This window comes from Hypanus sabinus, chromosome 14 (genome assembly GCF_030144855.1).
Source record: "Hypanus sabinus isolate sHypSab1 chromosome 14, sHypSab1.hap1, whole genome shotgun sequence".
Classification (NCBI taxonomy): Eukaryota; Metazoa; Chordata; class Chondrichthyes; order Myliobatiformes; family Dasyatidae; genus Hypanus; species Hypanus sabinus.
In genome coordinates, this window is record NC_082719.1 from 69,518,401 (window position 1) to 69,543,151 (window position 24,751).

At 39.8% G+C, this 24,751-nt stretch overlaps 1 protein-coding gene across 1 annotated transcript in view; it reads left to right on the top strand.

Annotated features, from left to right (window-relative positions):
- LOC132404489 (cell division cycle protein 20 homolog) overlaps positions 1 to 15,238 on the top strand; it is a 37,152-nt gene extending 21,914 nt beyond the window's left edge. Inside the window, exons 4-7 of the mRNA XM_059988645.1 lie at positions 1,511 to 1,605; positions 3,743 to 3,974; positions 8,490 to 8,607; positions 15,087 to 15,238. Coding sequence (XP_059844628.1) covers positions 1,511 to 1,605; positions 3,743 to 3,974; positions 8,490 to 8,607; positions 15,087 to 15,238 — 597 coding nt within the window. The remainder of the gene's footprint in view (positions 1 to 1,510; positions 1,606 to 3,742; positions 3,975 to 8,489; positions 8,608 to 15,086) is intronic.
- Positions 15,239 to 24,751: the final 9,513 nt, after the last annotated feature.

A 24,751-nucleotide genomic window follows, 5' to 3' on the forward strand; every position in this document is an offset into this window, starting at 1 on the left:
ACCAAAAGTGCCATTACAAAGAAGGCAGGCAGTGTTTCTACTTTGCTAGAAGCTTGTGAAGATTTGGCGTTACAAACTTTTATAGATGCGTGGTGGAGTTGCATCACAGCCTGGTATGGAAACACCAATGTCCTTGAATAGAAAAGCCTTTAAAAAGTAGTGGATGCAGCCCAATTCATCACAGTTAAAGCCCTCACCACCCCTGAGTACACCTACAAGGAGTGATGTTGCTGGAAAGCAGCAACCATCCTCAAGCAAATCCACCATCCTGTCAGTTTGTTTGGATATGGCCCAAGTGTGGATTGAGAGATGCTGAAGTGAGCCGATAGTTCACAGACTTTAATGTGAACAGTATTTTAAGGGAAAAGAAAACAATCAACACTAGGCCAAACAGGGCCATTAACTAAAACTCTCAAATGGAAAATTAGATGCCAACACCGCAGCTGAAAGGACTATCTAATTATAAAACAAATACTGCTAGTCCTCAGCATCTGCCGACTCAACAGTCCAGTGTTCTCAGGCAAGGCTGAATGCAAGCATACAGCGTAACTTTGCTGTGCTTTGCTCATGTCTTGACAGGTGCTACAATGAAAAGAAAGAAGTTAAGTACAGTCATAATGAAAGAATAATTATCTGACCTGTGCATATTCACAAGCGCAATTGCTGAGTCTGCTGGGCAGCCGTGTCTGTGGTTGTGACACATCCAGACCATGCTTTCTTCTCACTCCTGCCATTAGGAAGGAGGTGCAAGAGTCTCAGGTCCCACACCACCAGGTTCAGGAACAGTTAATACCCCTCAACCATCAGGCTCTTGAACAGGAGAGGATAACTTCACTCACTCCATGGACTCACTTTCAAGTACTCTACAACTCATATTTACACAATGTTATTTTTTGCATGTTGGTTATTTGTCCATCTTTGTTGTCTGCAGTTTTTCATTGATTCTCTTGTGTTTCTTCATATTTACTGTGAATGCCCTATTGAAAATGAATCTTAAGGTAGTATATGGTGACATATATCTACTTTGATAATATATTTACTTTAAACTTTGAACATGTTCAATCCTCACTCCTGAAGTTTATTCACAAAAATTTGAAGTGGCACTGTTGGACATAGTCTTTTGGATGAAAAGATACACAGATGTGACAATTTTTTTATTCTGTGAATGCAAACAAATCCACACCACTATCCTGAAGAGCAGTGGAGTTACCCTAGAGTCACAGCCAATAGTTATCTATGATAATATCACTAAGATACTGATAATCTGGACGTAATTACAGCCCTTTGTTTTTGTGGAATTGTGACAGCCACTAAATGGCTGCTTCATTTGAGAGGTGTAGGAATGTTTTTTATACTGTATATGCATAGAAGATAGTACAGGTAAAAGCCAACAGCTATAGAAAATGCAGAAAGAAAATTTCTATAGATTGCATGTAAATACTTCAAAGCATTATAGAAAGAAAAATACTTTTGCAAGTTTCTCTTATAATAATTTTATTTACAATCCAAGCTGTGGGATGTTGAGACGAAGAAGAAATTGCGAAATATGCAAAGTCATTGCTCAATGGTTGGAGCTCTTAGTTGGAATGACCACATTCTTACCAGGTACGTCTGTAGTAAGCAGGTTGAATGTTTACATTATATAATCATTTTAAAACTGATTGGGTTTTTACTCATTGTATATGATTAAGACATATGACTGCTTGAACGCTATTGGTAAGTAAAATAGACCAAAGTATCTGCTGGGTCAAATAGCCAGTAACCTAAGTAATGGTAGGAAAATTGTCTACAATTTATACTCATATTACATAAGTGCTGACAATACACATTTTGACTATTTACCATCTTCTGCAGCTCCTCCACTGCCTTTGTGTTGACTGAGCATGTCTAACATTAGCCAATGGATAAGCCTTTTGCTATTGGAAAAGGTGTTACTTTCATTTAGTTCCCAAAAAATTTCTTTTTCCAAAACTTATATTACTAGTCTTGTATTCTCCATATGTTTTCCATCACTAATATTCAGTATATTATCTGCTGTATTTCACATAGCTGTATTCTTATCTAAAATCCATGGTGAGTAACTTTATGGTCCAAGACACACTAATGATCCAAGGGGAACAAATGGCAGACTCCAGGCTGTTCAGATTTATTTATCTAGCACTAAGCACAGAAGTATGGAGTGAATGGAAGGTCCGATGTGGACACATCAACACCACATCCAGGGTTAGTACTGAATTGTGTTAGACTGAGAGATAAATTACATTTCATGAAGTAATTTACTTTTTCCCTTTTGTTTCATTTACTTCTTCTCCTTTTAGTTAACTTACATAAGTTGAAAGTTTTAAAAATTTGGTTTTGTTTAATAAGTTCTATCTTATCTTTTTTAACCGTTTCTGAATGTCAAAAGGCCCTTTAGGTGGCCCAGCAGTGATTAGGCCTCAGGGACTACTGCTTGAGGTCTGGTCATTACTTGTAGAATGGAAGTGGTACTTACCACCTCCAGGATAATGGAAGCATGCAATTCTCATAGGATTGTGCAACTGCAGGACTAATACAGGCTGGATTAAGGGGTTGGGTGATGATCAGTTGCATTGTCAAGTCATGGGCTATGTCAAGTACTGTTTAGACTGTCAGGCATTCCACAGTTATTTGAATATTTTGCCTGACCAGTGGTTTTCTTCCAGGTCTTTGGCATTCCACCCTAAATCGACTAGAGCAGACTGCACGGGGCTACATCCTATTGTTCATTGGATCTTGCTTGCTGGCCTTGTTGACTTCTGTCTACTTATCTACAACGATGACATCTTATTTTCTTATAACTTTCCTGTCAATCAGCCTTACCTGGGTATCTGTTGAGCATCCACTCTCCATTTCCTCTTTTATAACTTCAGTGCCTAAGTGTGCTTCCTAAATTTTCCTACTATGCTACTTCTCTAACCCTTACCATAGCACAGTTGTTTGGCTCAGTAGTGCTATTTAACGTTAGTTTTTCTCAACTGATTCCAGGAAACTAGGAATTAAAGTTATAGCCTCTTTCGTATTTTGTAGCTAAGGATTTCACAGAAACTTCTACTTGCTTGATTGTAGTGTTATTACATAACACAATCAGTTAGCATTGATATGTTGGCAAGTACTTTAAGGAATTACTTTAAACTTTAAATCCCTAAATTAAAAAGTAACTCCATAGGGATAATTTTAGTCAAACCTTCTCCATTGACTTCTAGCAGGAGAGTGACGCTAGTGTGTTCCAATTAAGGGCCAACTGAAATTCATACTCTATCTATTAACCATTTAAAGTATATTACCAAAGCCAGAGAAGATTATTATCAGCTATATTAATGACTCTGGGTTGAATGTAGAGCATTAGCATTGGCTTTAATTAACTAGGTTGAATTGCCTTTAGATGTGCTGTAATCACCATGTATTTTGACATAATATGCTGAGCTACTGATCAAATTCATAGTTATTTCAAATGGAACAAAAATAGTGATTTTAAACCTGAAGATTAAGATGTGTTGCCAAATGTAATTCTAAAAATTGCCATCGAAACTAAAGGATATAGAGTGACCTATTATGAACAAAGTTAATTTATACACTTACATTATGTTCTTTATTTGGAACATGGAAGAATTTTTGGGATATTATTCATGGAACTTCATATATTAAATAGCTACTGGGTTCTGCTGAAGTGGGTATGAATATGTTGGTGTTCCTTTCTTACATATATTTTTATCTGTTGTAGTGGTTCTCGGTTTGGATCCATTCATCATCACGATGTACGAATTGCACGACACCATGTTGGCACTCTCTGTGGTCATGATTCACAAGTATGTAGCCTTAAATGGTCACTGGATGGTGCATTCCTTGCTAGTGGTGGAAATGATGGTCTGCTGAATATCTGGCACAATGATCCTGGAGTCAACACCAGTAGTAAACCGGATCTGACCATTAATAATCTAGAGTCAGCTGTAAAGGTGAATCCTGATGAATTAAGTGTAGTATTGTAGCATATGTTTCCTTTCTATTGCTAACAGATTGGTTCAAAATATTGATTAGCATTGTAGTGTTACAGACATATCATCATACAACACAGCTTGCTAACCGTCCCATTTGCCAACAATAGGTCTGTAGCCTTCCATACTCAGTAATTCAAAAGTTCAAAGTATGTGTGCTCTATAAATCTTGAGATTCATCTCCTTATAGGCAGTCACACAACAAAGAAACCCAATAGGTTTCATTAAAAAAAGACCGTCAAACACTCAATGTGCAGAAAAAAAAACGAAACTTGCAAACAATAAAAGTAAGCAAATAACATTCAGAACTGAAGTTCACAAAAGTGAGTCATCTATGAAGCCAGTCATCACTGTAGCCGATCCAGGAGCCCGTTAGTTGAAGGCCACGGCCTCAGTTCAGTGAAGCAAACCTCGCAGAGCAGCGAGCTGTAATCGTCCTGTGGTTTGCCTCCAGCCTGACCTTTCAATCTGGCTTAAATTGGCAAACCTTAGATCGTTCCTCGCTGTCTGACCTGGGCCAAAGCCCAGCCCCACTGCCTTGCCTCTGCTTGCCTCACCTCAGTCCTGCAGTATTGAATTATTTCCAAGTCTACTGCAGCAATGTCCATACTTTGGCTTATTCCCCCTCTCTGGCCCAGACCCTGCCATGCGGCAACAGTCCTGCACCTTTCAGACTTCAGTTCACACATGCAAAAACGCCAGGTCATATAGGCAGTTCAAAAGCTCAACTCCAAAAGTGAAGTTATAGACTTTTGATTGCAGTGATCATATCCAAGAAAATGTGTGCTTAATTTGCTGCTGTGCTTCACCAGTGTCACCAGTCACACATTTCAGCTGTGTGTTTTGACGATTCTTAAATGATGAGAGAATACTTGCCTTCAATACCCCTTTAGACAGATTCCAGCTATCCTTTGGGTCCAAAAAAATCTTTAACAGATTCTCTTTGAACCTCTTTTCCCTTACCTTCTAGTTTTAGGTACTTCTGTTTTGAGGAAAAATTCCCTTCAGGAATACACCTATAAGTTTCCTTCTCAGTTTTCTGTGTTCCCTGAAAAACACTGTCTTTGCAGTCTATGCAGAATCCAAGTAATTTATCCTGAGCAAGATCCTGGTGAATCTCCTCTGTACTTATTCCAGTTCAATGGTATCCTTTCTGTACTGTATTGACTAGAAGTGCACATAGTGTTCTAGCTGTGGCCTTACCAATGTCTTAGAAATTTGTGCAGTAACCTCCAATTATTGTATTCTATGTCTGGTAAGATGTTATCTATCTACGCCCCCCCACTTCAGGATTCCCAAGATTTGTACAGGAGTGTTCCTCTGTTCCTCAACATCAGCCATTCATAGCTCTCATTTGTCCTCACAAAGTACATCAACTTGCACTTTCAGGATTAACATCCATCAGCCATTGCTTAGCTCAACTTATCTCCTACACTTATATCCATATCATAATTATTTAACAAACAACAGTGGTCCCAGCACCAGATCCCAATGGTATAACACTTGTTGTAGTCTTCAAATCACAAAAATAATCTGGTGCCATCACTCTCTGCTTACTATAACCAAGCTTTGTACTTAGCTTCAAGGAGGCAGTTGTGGTTGAGAAAATGAGTCAAATTGCACTTCACTTAGCTGCGGTTCAGTAAGCATTGCCGATTAGCATTACTCTGCTTATCAATGTGTTCCAGACTTCAGATGACTGTATAGAACAGAGTAAGCCAGACACACAGAATGCTGGAGCAACTCAGCAGGCCAGGCAGCATCTATGGAAATGAGTAAACGGTTGACGTTTTGGCCTGAGATGATGTCTGTTTACTACTTTCCATAGAGGTTGCCTGGCCTGCTGAGTTCCTCCAGTATTTTGTGCGTGTTGCTTGGATTTCCAACATCTGCAGATTTTCTTGTCTAGAGTAAGCCACTTTACCATCATAACTTGAGGGGCCACTTGGCTTTATGGCAGCCTTTAATGTTAAAATAACATTTTTGCACTTTATTTTAATTAATGTTTATGCGATTATTAATTAATTATTTACAGTATTGTGCAAAAGTCTCTCACACATGAGACACCAGGCATTTAATTCCAAACAAGTGGTTTATTGATCATTATAGAATGTCTGTTAGGTGCTTCCTGCTCCCTCCTCCTCCCTTCCCTTTCTCACTCTCAATCCACAATAGAGACCTGTATCAGAATCAGGTTTATCATCACTCAAATATTTCATGAAATTTGGTTTTTTTGAGGCAGCAGTACAATGCAGTACATAAAATTATTGTAGTACTGTACAAAAGTTTTAGACACCCTAGCTATATATATGTGCCTTAGACTTCTGCACGGAACTGTAAGATTCCTACTTATGCCTTGTTAGTGGGGAATCAGAAGATGAATAACTTCCTGTGGCTGACACACCTCCTTGCTTTGAGGATATGTACAAGATAACTATCATCCTAGAATTGCAGTAGTTAGTGAGCTGGTTCTCTTAAGCTCCTGGTTAACAGTGGTACCAAGCGTGTTAAACTCTGGTTTGCAATGATATAGATGAATTTCAAAGGCAGGTTGTTAGACTTGCAGCTTATTAGTCTATATTTAAAAGTTGTCTATTTTCAGATGTTTGCTAAGTAACAAAGCAGAACACAATAGACACAGTCAAACAGTTCTACAACAATCAAATTAAATTCTTTCAATCAAATTATTTTCCAGTACTGATATATTCAGTTGTGAATGGTCAATTGTTCCTGTCCTACTCTTTACAGAACTGAAGATTGCCTATTCCACCCATTCACACAGAACATTATAAAAAGATTCATTACCTGTTGAATGTCACAGTTAATGTATTGCAAAATGACATGGTTCAAATGAACTATTGATATTAAGGACACAATTTGAAAATTTAAATCTGTATTTGCACTTTCTGCAATAATAGAATGAAACAATAGAGGTGGCAAGAAAATAAATCTAAAATTTAACAATAATTGAGTACACTTTTCAACAGGCCATGAACTGGTGCCCATGGCAATCTCAAATTCTTGCTGTTGGGGGAGGAATGAAAGATGGACATTTGCGTATATGGGACACAAAAAGTGGGACCTGCATTCAAGATATAGATACAAGTTCACAAGTAAGAAAGGATTGAAATTTATAATATGAAGTTGGCATTACTGCATTTAACTTTGCAGTTAGGTTTTGTTGTTAGGAGAATTTTATATATTGATTTTGATCCAATGGTGAAATAGCTTGAATATACTGTATTGTGGCATTTACAATTATTTATGGGCAAAGTAGAGGCCATGGTTTCTTTATGCTTTTCTTTAGTGGCATCCATGCTTTCTGAGGTATGTTATGATCAGAAAAGTTTTGGCTTCTATTAGGTCACAACCATGAAATGCTCATGCCTGGTGTTTTTAAACAGTGATTTAATGTGTTCGTCAAATGTGTAAAATGCACCTTTTCTTTAATTTCCATGCATATCAATAATATTACCCCACTTAACACAGAATTTATTGCAATCGTTCTCCCAGGTAATATGGAGCACTTCTTTTATAAGGGGTGCCATGGTAGTGTGGTGGTTAGGGTGACACTACTACAGCTTGGGGCATCGGAGCTTGGAGTTCAATTCCAGCGCCGTCTGTAAGGAGTTTGTACGTTCTTCCTGTGAACATGTGGGTTTCCTCCGGGTGCTCTGGTTTTCTCCCACAGTCTGGAGAAATACCAGTTAGTAGGTTAATTGGTCATTGTAAATTGTCCTGTGATTGGGCTAGGATTAACTCGGAGGATTGTAGGGTGGGGCAGCTTGGTGGGCCTGAAGGGCCTAATCAAAATGTATCTCTACATAAATTAAAGAAATAAATACTCTCTGACTTCTTCTGCACACCAGTTTTGTTGCACTGAAGTAAGAGCAGCTGCCCAATGAATTTCCTGTTTGTTTTCAAATTCCACAGGAAAATGTGCAGGTCTGGTTCTGAATTTGAGAACCATTGAAATATTTTGACGGGTGATAAAGGCTGTCAAAGGCTTCCAGAGGGCTTTTGGGGGGCAGGGCTTGTTCAGACTTGATTATGTGACGTGATTATGGAAGCACTGTTGCTAACAAGCACTTCACTGCTTGGATTGTTTAAGCCAATGGAATCACTTTTCCAGATCAGAAGCATCAAGAAGGTGGACAGCGAGTTTGGGCAATGGACCCCAACCCAGGATAAATAAAGCTTTCTTTTCAACAGATTTGAATCTCAATTTGTGTAATGCCCATCCACCAGTAGAAACTATGCAGTTTTCAAATGAACTGTACATTAGTAATACAAGCAGAATGCGTGAAAATTATTCCTCCCACCTCTCTGCCAAACACCATCTACTTGGAAGTGTGATCCCATGATGAAGTTACTTTAACGCTATAAAATCCCATGACAAAAGGTTGAAACGATCAATTTCTCGTATGAAATAAATGACATATTGTGGTAATAAAAATCATTTGTTTTCCTTTCCAGATTTGTTCATTGCTCTGGTTACCAAAGTACAAAGAGCTAGTAACTGGTCATGGTTTTCCCAAACATCAGGTCTCAGTCTGGAACTACCCATCCCTTACAAAATCAGCTGATCTCAAAGGTATGATATGGGCACCTTACGGACTGAGTGAAAATGTAAATATACCAAGAACTGTTCTAAGAGTTGTGAGTGGTGGGACTAGATTTATCATATCTTGCTTCTCTAGGAGTACATTTCGAAATGCCATAAGTGATTCATTGAAATATGATATGATCACTAAATGAAATATTGAAGTTGGATTCTTCTTTGCTGTGAATTGATTTAAAATTCTTAAAATGTACTAAATAATTTTTATTTTACCATAAATATAGGTATGTGCTTTAATGATTTGAAATACTTTGTGCTGAAAACACATGGGTTTTCCCAATCTTCATTGCAGTAATCTGGGCCCTATCTCTAGTGTGAATTAATAGAAATCCAAGGACGTCATCTAGAGCCCACGCTTATATATATTGCAAGTGCAACCTTCACCCCTTCTGCGTTTTTTCCGTCATACTGTTGTCTAGAATACTTACTTTGGTGCTTACAACATTTGCCTTGTACCACTGGCCGGTGAGATGCAGTACCTGCCATAGAGATTTAATGAAACGTGTCAGTGTTGCATGATTATTAATTAATATTTCTAAACACTTTATCAATGTTATTTACTTTGACAACTACCTGAAAGTTGGCCTTTGGACTTCATAAAAGAGGATAGGAAGAGTTCAATTATCTAAAAGTCAGTCATAGAATTTTAGATCAATACAGCATGGATATAGTCTCATTGGTCCAATGTGTCCATGCCAACCATTTTGTTTACCTAGCTGGTCTCACTTTTACCCATATCCCTCCAGGCCCCTCATATTCACGTACCTATTAGAAACGCTTCTTAATGATCCTATTGTACCGCCTCATACACTTCCTCAGGCAGCTCATTCCATATACTCACCATCCTTTGTTAAGAAAGTTACCCCCCAGCTCTCAGTTGCAGTCCTTGTTCACCCATTGAACCAGCCAGCCTCAACCAGTGGCTCCTAGCCTTCAGTTACCTTGTCATATAAGTATCTGCTCTATCTTGTTCTGAAGCTCATTATTTTGTAGTTTATTATTAAAGTGATTGCTCCTGCTAAATTGTTTTTGCTGCTCTGTGTTTGGAGCATATCTCCTTTCCATTTCCTGACTCCAAAGTATATGCCTCCCAGTTGTGGACCCTGCTTCCCTGGGGAAAAGGCTATTATTGTCCCTCTTATCTACACTGGAAAAAAACTATTATCTTCCATTTTGCCTATGCCTCTCACAATATTAATCACCTTTTTAAGTGTGCCTCTCATTCTCTTATGTTCTAAGGAATAAAGACCTGGCCTGACCACCCTCTCCCTATAAACTCATGCTCACTAGTCCGGGCATATCATTGCAAACCTTTTCTGTGTCCTTTGTAATTTAAACATGTATTTCCTGTAACAGGGTCCCAAAATTATACATAGTACTATACGTGTGCCCTTACCAACAATTTAAGCAACTGCAATATAATGTCCCTACTCCTATGCACAATGCCCTGACTGATGCATGCTACCTGTCTTTTTTCACCACCCTGTCTGCTTGTGACACCACTTACAAAGAACCATGCATTTGTCCTCCTAGATTCTTTTGTTCCTTACACTCACTAGTACGCTATCATTCATAGTATAAATTGTATGTTGGTTTGACTTTCCAAAATGCATAATCTCATACTTAACTGGATTGTAATCCATTTGCTAACCCTTGATTCACTTCCCTAACTGATCAAGATTCCCCTGTAATCCATGATAACCTTCACTATCAACAACACTTAATTTAGTGTCATCTACAAACTTGCTGATTAGCCCTTTTGCATTCACATCCAAATCATTTATATGAATAATGAACATCAAGGGTCCTTACACTGACCCCTGTGGCACACCACTAATCACCATTCTCCATTCCAAGAACAGCCTTCAACCACCACCCTCTGTTTCCTTCCTCCGACAATTTTGAATCTGCTGAACTAGCTCTCTCTGGATTCTGTGGGACTAATCTTCCAGGCTACCACATGAGGCCTTGTCTATGCTCTTGCTGAAGTTCAAATAGATAAGATCTATTGCCCTATCCTCAAAGAGCTTTTTGTTTATCTCTTCAAAGAACTCTGAAAGGTTTATCAAACACAGCTTCTCCTGCACAAACCCATGTTGACTGCTCCTAATCAGACTCCATCTATTCAAATGCTGGAGGATCTTCTCCCTCAGAATGCCATCCAGTGAAGGCCAATTTATACTTCTGCATCAAATCTATGCCGTAGGTACGATGTAGCCGTGCATACCCTGCACTGTAGCCTGACACGCACCTCCCCAAAAATGTAACTACGCGTCGCGGTGACGCAGACTGCAACAACTGTGATTGGTCCACTTTTCCTCCTACGCATTTCCGGTTGCTGCTTCTTCTTTGCCAATATTTGAAATGCACTTCCTTGTCCATGTCTCTCAGAGGCCGGACAAGCACAGAAAATTCACCCTCCTTCTGCCTCAATCCATTCAATGGTCGTACATACCATCTCCTCCGACGTCTCCTCTCTTTTCTGCATTGCAGTAATTTCAATAAAGGTAACTCTTGTTATTAGCTCCAACTCCAACATGATGCGCTCAGTTTAAAGTTGCCATTGTTTGAAGTACACAAAGGAACTCAACACAGTGGCATAGAAACCCCACCGCCAACTAGCGTTTTGGCGGTGAATTGCAGAGTGACACAGACGCACCAATGCACAAGTATAAATGCTCACAAAGGCGTAGGCTACAGCATAGAGCCTACTCAGAAGTATAAATCAGCCTTAAAAATTCCTCCCATGATGTCAGGCTGATCAATCTGTAGTTCCCTGGCTTGTCCTTGCTACCCTTCTTAAACAATGGAATAGCATTAGCCAGCGTCCATGAAAGGTGGAGCTTGTGATTCATAGCGATTCATGAGGTAGCTGAAGTGAATAACAAGTGTCGACAAAGGAACATTGCCATAAGAAATGTTTTTAAAGAAATACGTGATTGAAATTTTGACAAATATTTCTGCAAGATTTATAGATAAAAAAGTTAGCAATCCATGCAAGGTTTTTTGTATGTTGATAACTTCCCTAGTTTACACCCATTTGAGGTGCATAATTTATTCATTTGGGGTTAGAACTCCATATTTCATTTTTTTGTGTTGATATTTCATGGAAAGTGAGGGCAGTGTCTTTTGATCTGCATGCCTGTGTGTGTGGATTAAGCTCATTATCTGGTTTGTTGCTGCAGTACAGTATCAAAGACGTTGCAACATTTCCAAATTTTCAGTAAAATTGAAAATGCAGAAATGATTCAGCCGGTTGGAAAGTATCTATAGAAAGAAGCTAAAATCTCAACTATGTTTATCTCTCCATATGTGCTATCTAATCACTTGAGTATTTTCATTATTTTCTGTTTTATTTTAGGTTTCCTTGTAGCTACAGTTTTTTTTTTGCATTTAGACCAGGGGTTCCCAATTTGGGATCCACTGTCCCCTTGGTCAATGTTAGGGGTCCATGGCATAGAAAAGGTTGGGAACCCCTGATTTAGATTGTCATTGGAAGTAGAATATTTTGGGATGAGTTATTAAAGTGAGAACAGTTTCTGGATCAAGTGTTGACCACAAATTTCATGCTATCAGTTGAAAGCAACAGTTTTCTAAAAATTTCAATTCTGCAGATGCTAGAAATCTTCAGTAACATATACAAAATGCTGGAGGAACTCAGCAGGTCAGGCAGCATCTATGGAGAGGAATAAACAGTCAACATTTCTGTTTGAGACCCTTCATCAGGACTGGAATGGAAGGAGACAGAAACCAGAATATGAGTTTGGGGGGTGGGGTGGAGAGGAAGGATTACAAGCTGGCTGGTCATAGATGAGACAAGGTAAGGGGAAGGTGGGTAGATGAGGGAGATGAATGAAGTAAGTGGGTGGTAGGACTTAGGTGGAAGTGGTAAAGGGCTGAAGAAGAAGGAATCTAATAGCAAAGGACAGTGGATCATGGAATTAGGAGGGGAACTAGAGGGAGGAGATGGGTAGCAGAGGAGATGAGAAAGGGTGAAAGTATGGAAAAATAGAGAAGGAAGAGGGGGAGAAATTACCTGAAGTTGGAGAAATTAATGTTATCAGGTTGGAGGCTACACAGGCGGAATATGAGTTGTTGCTTCTCCAACCTGAGTTTGACCTCATGGCAGTAGAGGAGGCCAGGGGCAGCCAGATCAAAATGGGATTGAGAAGTCAAATTGAAATGGGTGGCACTGGGAGGTTCTGCCTTTTGTGGCAGACAGAACAAAGATGCTTGACAAAGCTGCCCTCATGTGTATTGGGTCTCACTGATCTGGTGGAAGCCACAGATGGGGCACCAGATATAATAGATGACCCCGACAGACTCACAGGTGAAGTGTTGCTTCACCTGGAAGGACTGTTTAGAGGCATGAATGGAGGTGAAGGGACAGGTGTAGTATTTGTCACACTTGCAGGGATAAGTGGGCTTCTCAGTCTTGTGATTTGTGTTAACTTGTTTGATGTGCAGTTGATAACCATCTTGGAACTTGTTTTTGTTTTCTTCACCAATAAATCTTAATTTGTTGATCAGTGAACTTGTCTAACATAATGGACTTCAACAATTTCTCTTCCTCTTTTGGAGGATTGGTTTACAGGTGATCCAAGGAAAGGCACAGGAGGTAATCCTTGTAGAGAGAGTCAAAATAAATTTTAATGCCCCAGAAGCATTGTCCCTTGCATAACCATATTTCTCAGAACATGAAGCGATATCAGCTGAGAATGCAATACATTTCAGGATTTACTTCATATGGATTAAATATATGACCCTTTGTTGATGTAAATAGTCAGAACACAAGAACTCAGAGCAGACTGAGAGACTGGTTGGCACAAAAGATGCATGGAACCTGTGTGAAAATCAAATAGAAAACTCATTAAGGAAATCAAAATTATTTAAAACAAGGTGATTTGTTCAATGTGTGATTGAATTCCTGAGAAATACTCAAAACACAAGATCATTATGGAATAAGTACAGAAGAGAATCCCTTGGCTCTTCCCCATTTTTTCTGTTGGGCTATATTTTGCCTTTACACCCCTTATCTAATGTCTTGGCAATTTGCAGCTGCTAATAGCCAGCCTTCTACACTATTCATGCAACACTCTTAATATACACCACATTAATATTTCATGGGTTATCATCAGGACTGACAGGGGTAAATTTATTTGGTATAATATTACTTATTATTAACACAGCTAAGACAATTAATGCTTCTACTAGATAGAAAGTGGACATTTAAAAAAAAGCTCAAAGATCCTGACTATTGCTTTATTGCCAAGGAGTGATCTAAGAAAAATAATATGTCACTGGATAAAAGTCAAATGAGTAATAAAAAAAAGAACATTTGAAGGTTTTAGGAAACCCACAGCACATACTTTAATCGCTCTTTCTGCTTTCAAGTCTGTGGTCTTTTATCTGTAGTAAATATTGTGGTGCTAAGCCTGTGCAGCGGTGTCAATAGCCTCTATTGTATCTCAGCTATCGGAAAGATCAATGTGTGGGTAAGAAGAAGTAAACTAAAGGTGAAAGATTTGTTCTATTTGCTATGTGTACACCAAAAATTATTGTGAAATGCATCTTCTCGTCAACTCATAACAGGGAGGATTGCGCTAGGTAGCCTATATGCAACATAGTGTGCCCAGAACCCACTAACCCTAACCATATGTCTTTTTTTGAGCAGACTGGAGCACTTGGAGAAAGCATACATAGTCATGGAGAGGATGTACAAACTGCTTAAAGACAGCAAAATAAATTGAACCCCAGTCTTACAGCTGACATTATAAAGCTTTGCATGAATCATTACTCTACCATGGTACCTTCTACACTACCATGCAGGCAATGGAAAGAAATGCAGAAAACAGCACACAACAAGCTGGAGCAACTCAGTGTATCAGGCAGCATGTACGCAGGGAAGCAGGCAGCTGACATTTTGGGTTGAGACCTTTAATCTGGGCTCAGATGCAGTTAACAAGATTTTACCATCCCCTTGTAGCCGGCACCATTATCACTGTGTTACTTTGTCCATATTAGAAACATTTCCTTGGTTCTCTCCACTTCATTGCTTTCTTGCAACTTACAAAATGCTTGATTTCTAATTTCTTTTATGTCTGATGAACGGCTCAACATGCTGTATGTACTGTTTATATCACCACAGATGACCTGAGTATTTCCAGTATTTTCTGCTTTTATTTTAGATTTCCAGTAGTTTTAGTTTCTTTTGCTTTTTAGTATTTGTCTAATATATGATCTTCCATTCAGATATATCCTGAAATACCAGTGTTTTTAGCGTAACTCTAGAACTTATTGTTGTTTGTTCTTAAGAATGCTAGTAAATGGAGGCTAATATGCACATCATATGAGTAACTGTGGTAAAACTGGTTGTCTGTGCCATATCCTGCTTGATCTCTCACACTCGTCCTCAAATAAAGATCTTTTAATGTCATGTTCTTCCTTTGCAGGTCACAGAGGGAGAGTTCTGCACATGGCATCGAGTCCTGATTGCAATGTGGTGTTTTCAGCAGCAGCCGATGAAACGGTCTGTTTGTGGAATTGCCTGACTGTCAAAGAACAGACAGCAGATAGTTTCATGGAAGGGACAGTGACTTTTTAATGTACATTATCTGATTTGTGGGCTCATAATATTTATTGTAGAAGATCAAGCAGTTAGTGAATATGATAATAGAAAACATATTATTGTTAAAAAATATAATAGAATATTATGTAAACCACCATTCGTGACAGTGAGATTCCACCCATCAGGTGGAACATTTATATAAGCAGATTATGTGGTCAATTAGAATTGAATTTTGCATCATGGTGCACAAGATGAAAGAACACACACCAACAAAACAGCAAAGGTTTGAATCTATATGCTGTAGTACATTCAGTATAGTAAGGCGCTTCACAGAAAATTAGTAAACAACACTGAGCTCTGTGCAACTTCTGGGGGACGTTAGGGTAAATAATCAAAACTTTATTATCGTCTCAGGTTTAGGAGTAAATGATTAGGGTAAAGACAAGGAGGCGTTCCTTTATACAGGATGCTGTGTAGACTCAGTCATTACTTAAATTCAAGACAGAGACTACAAGGCTTACATTAAATTGAAGAATAAAACAATAGCAAGGTTGAGATTCAGGCTCAGCTATGGTCTTATTGAATGAGTGTATAAGCTAAAAGCCCATGCATCTAACACCTGTTCCGTTTTCTAATGTCTTTATGATCAAGGTGATGGCTGTTAAGAAGAATGTCAATACATAATTCATTGCATCATTAGAAAGATGCAGCGTGGCCCTACAGCCCACTGAGTCAGTGTTGACACTCCAGAATGTGATTTTGCACTAATCCTACTTTAACACATTATATTTCCCCCCCTCCCCCCACCTTCCTATTTACTTCCTAAAGATTCCACCACCACACTAGGGACAATTTTTAGTAGCCAATTAACCTATCAGCTTGTACACCATTGAGATGTGGGATGAAACTGGAGGAGTCACAGGAATCCCATGCCATCTAAGGAAGAACGTGCAGACTCCACATGGACAGCGCCGGAAATCAGGATCAAAGCTGGGTCACTGAAACTGTGAAGTAACAATTCTAATAGATGTGCCGCTGTGCCATCTAAAACTGAGAAAGAAGGGTACAGAAATGGAGAGGCTTAGGGAGTGAATTGCAGAACCATGGCCTTGGCAGCTGAAGCTCAGCTGTCAGTAGCAGACTGAAACAACTATGGATAAAGATCCCAGGACTGATTGAGTGGGAAGATGTCAAAAGATTTGGCATTAGAGAGGGTCCAGAGGAGTTTTATGAGAATGATCCCAGGAATGAAAGGGTTAATGTATAAAGAGCGTTCTATGGCTCTGATCCTATACTTACTGGAGTTTAGAAAAATGAAGGAGAATCTCATTGAAACCCATCAAATATTGAAAGACCTAGAGGATGTGGAGAGGATGTTTCCTATATTGGGAGAGACCAGGCCCAGAGGGCTCAGCCTTCGATTAGAAGGATGTCCCTTTAGAACAGGGGTTCCCATCCTGGGGTCCATGGACACCTTGTTTAATGGTATGAGTCCATGGCATAAAAAAGGTTGGGAACCTTTGTTTTAGAACAAAGATAAGGAAGAATTTTTTCAGTCAGAGGGTGGTAAATCTGTGAAATTCATTGCCACAGACTGCTATGGAGGCCAGTTCATTGAATATATTTCAAGTGGAAGTTGATAGGTTCTTTGAGTTAGAACATCAATGGTTACAGGGAGAAGGCAGGAGAATGGGGCTGAGCAATTTCATAAATCAGCCAATGGTGGAGCAGACTTGATGGGCCAAATGGCCCACCTCTGCTCCTATGTGTTATAGTCTTATGGTTTTAGTGCTGAAGGAAATTATGAAAATAGGAAAGGACAGAATGATTAAAATACGGATCCTTAAATCTAATATCCAGTAAATAAAGGTCTTTACATTTTTTTACACTAGATCAGGGATTCCCAACCTTTTTTATGCCATGGACCAATACCATTAAGCAATGGTCTGTGGACCGTTGGTTGGGAACCCCTGATCTAGATCAACTTGCTGCTGGCAATGCAGCTGGTTCAGGATTTCAGACTCTGTGTCTCTCTGTCTGTCTCTCCCTTGACTGTTTTAGTGTTTTCCCAGGTTGTGTCTATCTCGCCCACAATTCCATATTGGAATCTCTTCAGTCAGGTTTTCCAGCTGCTACTGCTCTGAATTGTCTCTGAACAAAACCAACGTCTACCCACCCTCCATATGCCTTACATACCTGCTCACATCTGATCTATGGTCTCTTCCAGTTCAATATTATAAAGAATTAAGCCATTTCCTTTATTCTGACAACAGCCTCTGCTTTGCTTACAGCTCCCTCCATTACATCATTTCAATGTGAACCAGACAGCTTGGATCCTGGGATTATATCTGTCCTCAAATTAAGCTTTTCAGTTGGATAGTGCTGAGATAGGGCTCGGGGATGGAGTTAGATGAAGACAATGTTTTTGATAAAGACAATAGATTCTGCTCAACTGAGGAATGTTTGATTTATCCAAATTGGGATATTTGACCACAGGGTGAGTTTAGGGTTGAGGGAGATAATGGAGAAGTAAAGCTAAATTCACCACTGTACATTAGATATTTGTGAATCCTGACCCAGTTACAGGTAGTACCAAGAATGCACCTATCAGAAGCTTGTCACCCCAGAGTGTAGATGTCCAGAATTTGAATGGCTTGGAGTAAGAAAAGTTGGCAGTCCCTGATTTGGTTCGAAGTTAATTTAGAATACATTATCTTAGCAAAACAAGACTTTGGTCATGATCCATGATGGTGGGTCTGGTATTGTACTGGTGTCAGATTCACGTTTAATGTAGCCATGCTTTAACAATTGCTTAAATGCACCCTTGCCAATATTAACTGAAGATCAAAGCTCCAAAATATGATAATCTTGGAATAGGTCCACTCTGGTGTAAGTTTATGGCTTTTCTAATTTAATCATTCATTGTCACATCACTGTACTCATTGAATGAAGCTTTGTTATAGACATGATTGGCCACTTAGTGTGTATCATGGATATTGAGGCAGTAGGCAAAGACCTTTCATCTGTAATGTACTAGTCTCAGTTTACAGGAGCACCTTAACCTACCTGCATCTCTCTAATGAACAATATATTTTCAGGCTCAAAATTTCCAAGGCAGTATTCATTAAGATATGTAGCTATATGCCCACCACAGAAGCTGGTGAGTATATGGAGCATGCTTTCAGAGGAGTAGCAGAGGCATGATAATACTATGTAAGAAGCATGTGCATAGGTGCCTAGATGGGTTTCGCTTAGACTCTAGGATATGGGCCAATGGGTGACTATGAACTGGCAACTTGGTCAGCATAGAAGACTTGAGCTGAAGTTTCCTTTTTCCATGCCATGTAACACGTTGAGTGATTGTGAAATACTACGGGAAAATCTTTGGCAACATTATTTATATACTTATTTTGAGATACAGCATGGAACAGGCCCTTTCCAGCCCAAAGAGCCATGCTGCCCAGTAACCAACTTATTTATCCCAGGTCTAATCACAGGACAATTTACAATGACCAATTAACCTAGTAACTTGTCCATCTTTGGACTTTGGGAGGAGACTGGAGCGGCTGGAGGAAACCCAGACAGTCACGGAAGAATGCCATGTTTCTAAGAAGAATACATAACTTGTTCACCCCAATGGACTCCACACAAATTTGGTATTGTCCAGAGCACAGATTCGGGGGGGGGGGGAGGAATACTTAATTCTGACTCTGTGGCTCCTCACAGCAACATACTTTCCACCTATGCAATTGAAAGGGAACACAATGAAAGCCGTAGAATACTAGAACAGTAGTGAAAATTAGCAAAGTTCTCTCAAGACTCCTTGCATGTATTGGCCTGGAGGTACACACCATGCAGATGTGAAGACTTCATTGTCATGCAGTGCAGGTATCCCCTGGTACCAGAAGCTGATCTGCAAGGAGATGCAGAGGCTGAGGACCATGTGGCGGGGTCTGAAGAGCAGTGGGAAATTTTCATGATTGAGCAGTGATATTAATGGGGAAAAGCTCAGTTTTTGATCTGAACATCTTTATTCATTTAATTGGGCAGAACATCATGAGCAGACATAACTTAAAAGTAATCAGACTTAAATGTATGCTACATTTTGAAGGGTTTGTGAAATTCATCACCATTTAGTGCATAACTGGAATGTGCCTGGGATGATTCAGTTCCTCTTTGTTTTCCACCCAGATTTCCCTGCATTTTGGCAATAATTGGCTCATGAGCAATCAAACCAAATCCTGTTTAATCTGAATTGAAACAACATGCTAACTCAAGTTAATGATAGACTTTGTTCAGCAGGCAGCGACTACTCAGTGAATGCAACATACTTTTAGTGACTACTTTTAAAAGAAACAAAAAGAAAACCACTAAGTATACTGCAGGTCTGTTTCCAGATGAACAAGAAAGATGAGTCATCCTTCTAGATGTAAAACCTCAACAGATCAATTTGCAGAGTTTTTTATCGTGTGAAATATACTTTGGTTAAATTGTCACACGTTCCTTAATAGCAAGTGGTTTGTGAATTCATCTATAGATATATGTATCTTTAATGATGAAAACCCACGAGTACCACCAAACTGGTCTACACATCTGAGCCTTATAACGTCTGGCTAAAGATCCGGCTTCCCACAACGTTCTTCACAAGTGTAATGACGTTCTAGTATTTCCATCATAGTACGAAACTTTTCGTAACTACATGCTCATATTTCCTGTGCAGTAATCTCCTCCAAGCCTAAACAAAACCCATAAACCATAAGCTATTCACAAGAAAATGTATTCATGTTTCATATGCAGTATGAAATGCAGTAATCTAAGCACGAATGAAGTTAATCTAATAATAGAAGTATTTGTTGTAGATGCGGAAGTGGATCATTTGAACTTTTGAACCCACTGCACCATTCACTGAATCATAGTTGTTCTTCCACCCCACTCTCCCCATTTTTCTTAAACTCCTGCACTATCCCTTCAACCCCTTTCTGTTCAGAAACTGTCAATTTCTGCTTTGAATATGCTCAAGTTCATTGAATGTCTTGGGCTAGAGAATTCTGGAGATACATTACCTTCTGATTGCAAATTGTTTCCAATTAGCTGGTCACATTCAGAAATGGTGACTCTTGTGTAGATTACATGTGGGAATCACCCTAATTTGTTTATTCTACCAACACGCTGAAGATCGCCTTATTTAAGACTAAGCAGTAGAGTTCAGATTTTGTTACATTGAAACCTGATTTGCATATTTCCAGTTTTAATGATAAATAGTGTAGTTCGTTAAACATTGGATTTTCCACTTGCAACACCCACACAAATAGAAATCTGCCCTTGATTTAACTGATTTTCACCTGTGAAATAATATGCAGAGATGGAACAATATCAAAGAGAATTAGATGGTTTACAGGGCATCTTTCTACCATCACTTGTGCATACTGGATGTGATGAATGCAAAACCAATGCCAGGAGTTTGAGGAGATTAGGTTTGTTACCTAAAACACTCAAACGTCTACAGATGTACTGTGGGGAGCATTCTGACTGGCAGCATCGTCTAGTTTCAGTGTGTGGGGGAGGGGTGTATACAGCACAGCATTGTAGTAAGCTGCGAAGAGTTATAAAATTACTCAGCACCATCATGAGTACTAGGCTCCACAGTATCAAAGACATCTTCAAGGAGCGGTGCCTCAGAAAATGGCTTCCATCATCAAGGATCCCCAACTCCCAGGACATGCCCTCTTTGCATCAGGAAGGAGGTATATAAGCCTGTAGGCACACACTCAGCAATTCAGGAATGGCTTCTTCCACTCTGCCATCCAATTTCTAAATGGATATTGAACCCATGAACACTACCTCACTACTTTTTTAAAATTTCTGTTTTTGCACTGATTATCTTAAGTTAACTATTTAACATGTGTACATTTATATACTTACCTGTAATTCAGTTTTTTCCATATTTATCATGTAATGCATTGTACTGCTGCAGCAAAGTTAACAAATTTCATGACATACGCTGGTGATATTAAACCTGGTTCTGATTCCGATTCTCAACTGAGTCAGCAAATTTGTGGATAATACCAAGATTGGGGAGTATAGTGGACAGTGAGGAAGGCTATCAATACTTGCAGCATTATTTTAATTGGCTGGGAAAATGGGCTGGAAAAAAAAACAGATGGAATTCAATGCAGTTAAGTGTGAGGAGTTGTACTTTGGAAGGGCAAACCAGGGTAAGACTTGCACAGTGAATTGTAGGGCTCTGAGGTGTATGGTAGAACAAAGGGACCTGAGAATACTGCTGTTGGGATGTTATGTTGTTAAGATGTTGATGAGGCTGCATTTGGAGTATTGTGTGCAATTCCAGTCACCTAGCTACAGGAAAGATAACAAAAAGAATCAGAAGCGCAAAGAAAATTTACATGTTGGTGGGACATGAGGATCTGAGTTAGAGAGAATGGGTCTTGCAGTGCAGGAGAACAATGGTAGATCAAATAGAGCAGTGTTTCCCAACCTGGGGTCCACAGACCCCTTGGTTAATGGTAGGGGTCCATGGCATAGAAAAGGTTGAGATCCACTGATAAATAGGTGCAGTATACAAAATGATGAGGAGTAAAGACAGAGTTAATGCCTACAGGTGATCGTTGTGATGCATCTTGTGTGGTAGCGTAATGGGTAGTGCTTGTTGTTTTCACTTTTAGCTTCCACTGCTGGCTAGCAGTCTTGCAAAAAAGGAGAGCTGAATGTGTAACTCTCTCTCTGCCAGTACACAGCCTCACCAACAGCAAACCTCATGTAGTGCGTCTTCGCTGACGACACATGGAAACTGAACTCATTTTGGACTCAGGCTGAACTACAGAAGACGGAGAGGAGGTCTGGCCCCTGCACACATAGCACACAGGCCCACTGGTGTGTGGACATGACCCGGTGCTCATGAACCAAATGCCCAGCTATGGGTAAATAGCCCCACTGCTTTGTGAGCAGCTTCGGGAGAGACAAAGTTTACAGGAGTAAACACAGACAGCCTAAGGCAGCTGAACATCATTGAACATCCTTTTGGCAGACAAATACGTTTGTAATACGTTTGGCATCCTGCAGCCAAACTGGTGCCAAACGTATTGCTTCACAAGCTTTCCTTTGAACTACACTGGTGAGGCTGAGAGGGGGATCTTGACATTTCGGCATCTCAGGAGCTCCAGACCTTCTGCTCAGGCTTGTGATGATGGTCATCATCATCCATTGTCCTTTGAGACAGACAGATGCCAACCAAACAATGCATACAGGCTTTTTCCTTTTTCCTTTGAGGATGGGTGAGACTAGAACTAGAGGTCAAAGGTTTAATAAACAGAAATACTAAAGGGGAATCTGAGGGGGAAATTTTTTACTCAGAGGTTGGTATGAGTATAGAATGAATGCAAGTGGTAGATGTGCATTCAAGTGTAATATTTAAGCGAAGTTTGGATAGATGCATGGATGGAAGTTGTATAGAGTGCTATGGTCCATGTGCATGTAGATGGGACTGGCACAGCTTGGATTAAATGGGCCAAAAGGCTACTTATGTGCTGGAGTACCCTGTGCTTCTATCCATCTAGAGTTGCCATAGGCCAGAGCTTCTTTGGAATAATAAGGAATATTGCATTTTGTCAAGGAATTTTGAAGCTCATTCTTGAGTCTTTCCATATTGTAATTTCTTCCATGACAGAATGTGGAAAAGAAATGAATAAATAGTTGATATTTCAAGCTGAAACTCTTCTTCAGGACATGAAAGGAAAGGTGGGGGAGAGAGGAAGGAGGACTAGCTAAAAGGTGATAGGTGAAGCCAGGTGTGTGGGAAAGGTAAAGGATAGAGAAGAGAAGGAATCTGATAGGAGAGGAGCTATGGGAGAAAGGGAAGAAGGAGTGACACCAGTGGGAGGTGATAGGCAGATGAGGAGAATAGGTAAGAGATTAGAGGGGGAATAGAGGAAGAGAGACGGGGGAAAGGACAAAAAGTTACCGGAAGGAGAAATTGATGTTTATGCCATCAGTTGGAGGCAACCTGCTCGTCCACCCTGAGAGTGGCCTCATTGTGGACTGACATATTGGAAAGGGAATGGGGATTCTGCTACCACCCTATGAGCCTCTGCATCCAACACATCATTCTCTGCAAACTCCACCATCTTCAGTGGGATTCTGCCACTTGTTTACCTCCTCTCCACCCTCTGATTTCCACAGGAATTCCTCCTTCATGGTTCCCTTGTTCATTTGGTCCCCACTAATCTCCCACCTGGTACATATCTCTGCAAGCAACAGAAATTCTACACTTGCTCTTTTACCTCCTCCCTCACCTCCACAGTCCTTCGAGGTAAGGGTTGCCAATTGTATCCATTTTTCCTAATGTGGCCTCGTCTACACTGGTGAGACCTGACGTAAAGTGGGGGGCCACTTTCTTGATTACCTCTGCTCCGTCTGCCACAAGCGGAATTTCCCAGTGAGTTTGATTCAACATTGGGTTTAGCAAAAGAAGAATGATTCACATATTTAAAATTTTTGGCATTAACATTTCAGAGGATCTGCCCTGGGTCCAGCATGGAACTGCCATTACAAAGAAGGTCTGGCAGCGCCTCTACTTTCTTAGAAGTTTGCAAAGATTTGGCATGTCATCTAAAACCTTGACAAACCTTGATAGATGCGTGGTTGAGAGTGTACCTGTCTGGTTGAATCATAAATGCAAACATCAATGCCCCTGGATTGAAAGACCTACAAAAGGTAATGGATAGAGCCTAGTCCATCACAGGTAAAGCACCCCACCACCACTTAGACCATACTCAAGGAACACTGTTGCACAAAATTTCAACAATCATCATAGACCCCCACCATCCAGGCCATGCTCACTTCTTGCTGCTGCCATCAGGAAGGAGCTACAGGAGCCTCTGAGCCCACACCACCAGGTTCAAGAGCAATTATTTACCCTCAACCATCAGGCTCTTGAACTAGAGGGAATAACTTCACTCACACCACCCCCCCCCAAACTCTGGAATGATTCCATAAGCTATGCACTCACTTTTGAGACTCTACAACTCATGTTCTTGGTATTTATTTATTATTGTTATTTTATTGTTCTTTTTGTATTTGTACAAAGTGTTGTCTTTTGCACATTGGTTGTTTGCCCATCTTTGTTGTATACTTTTTTTTCATTGATTCTATTAGTGTTTCTTTGATTGCCAGCACAAAAATTTCAGAGTAGTACATAGTGACATACATGTAGTTTGATAATAAATTTGAACTTTGTACTTTGAAAAAAATTTCTAAATTAAGGTTAAGCAGACTTTAAAGAGATGAGTCAGAAATCGAAACAAACTCTTAACGGAGAAACCACAGATGATTAATTCAAAGAAGCCCTTGTACAATATGAGGCAGGAGCCCACCCTAAAGGGTAAGGATCTCCCTGTATAAAAGAGATCTCCCTCTTCTTAAATAGTGATAGTAAATACGCTATTTTTGAAACAACTGGGGATAACTCTAGAACCCAGGAAATTTTGGAAGATGATGAACAGAGATTTCACCACCAGGTTCAAGAACAGTTAC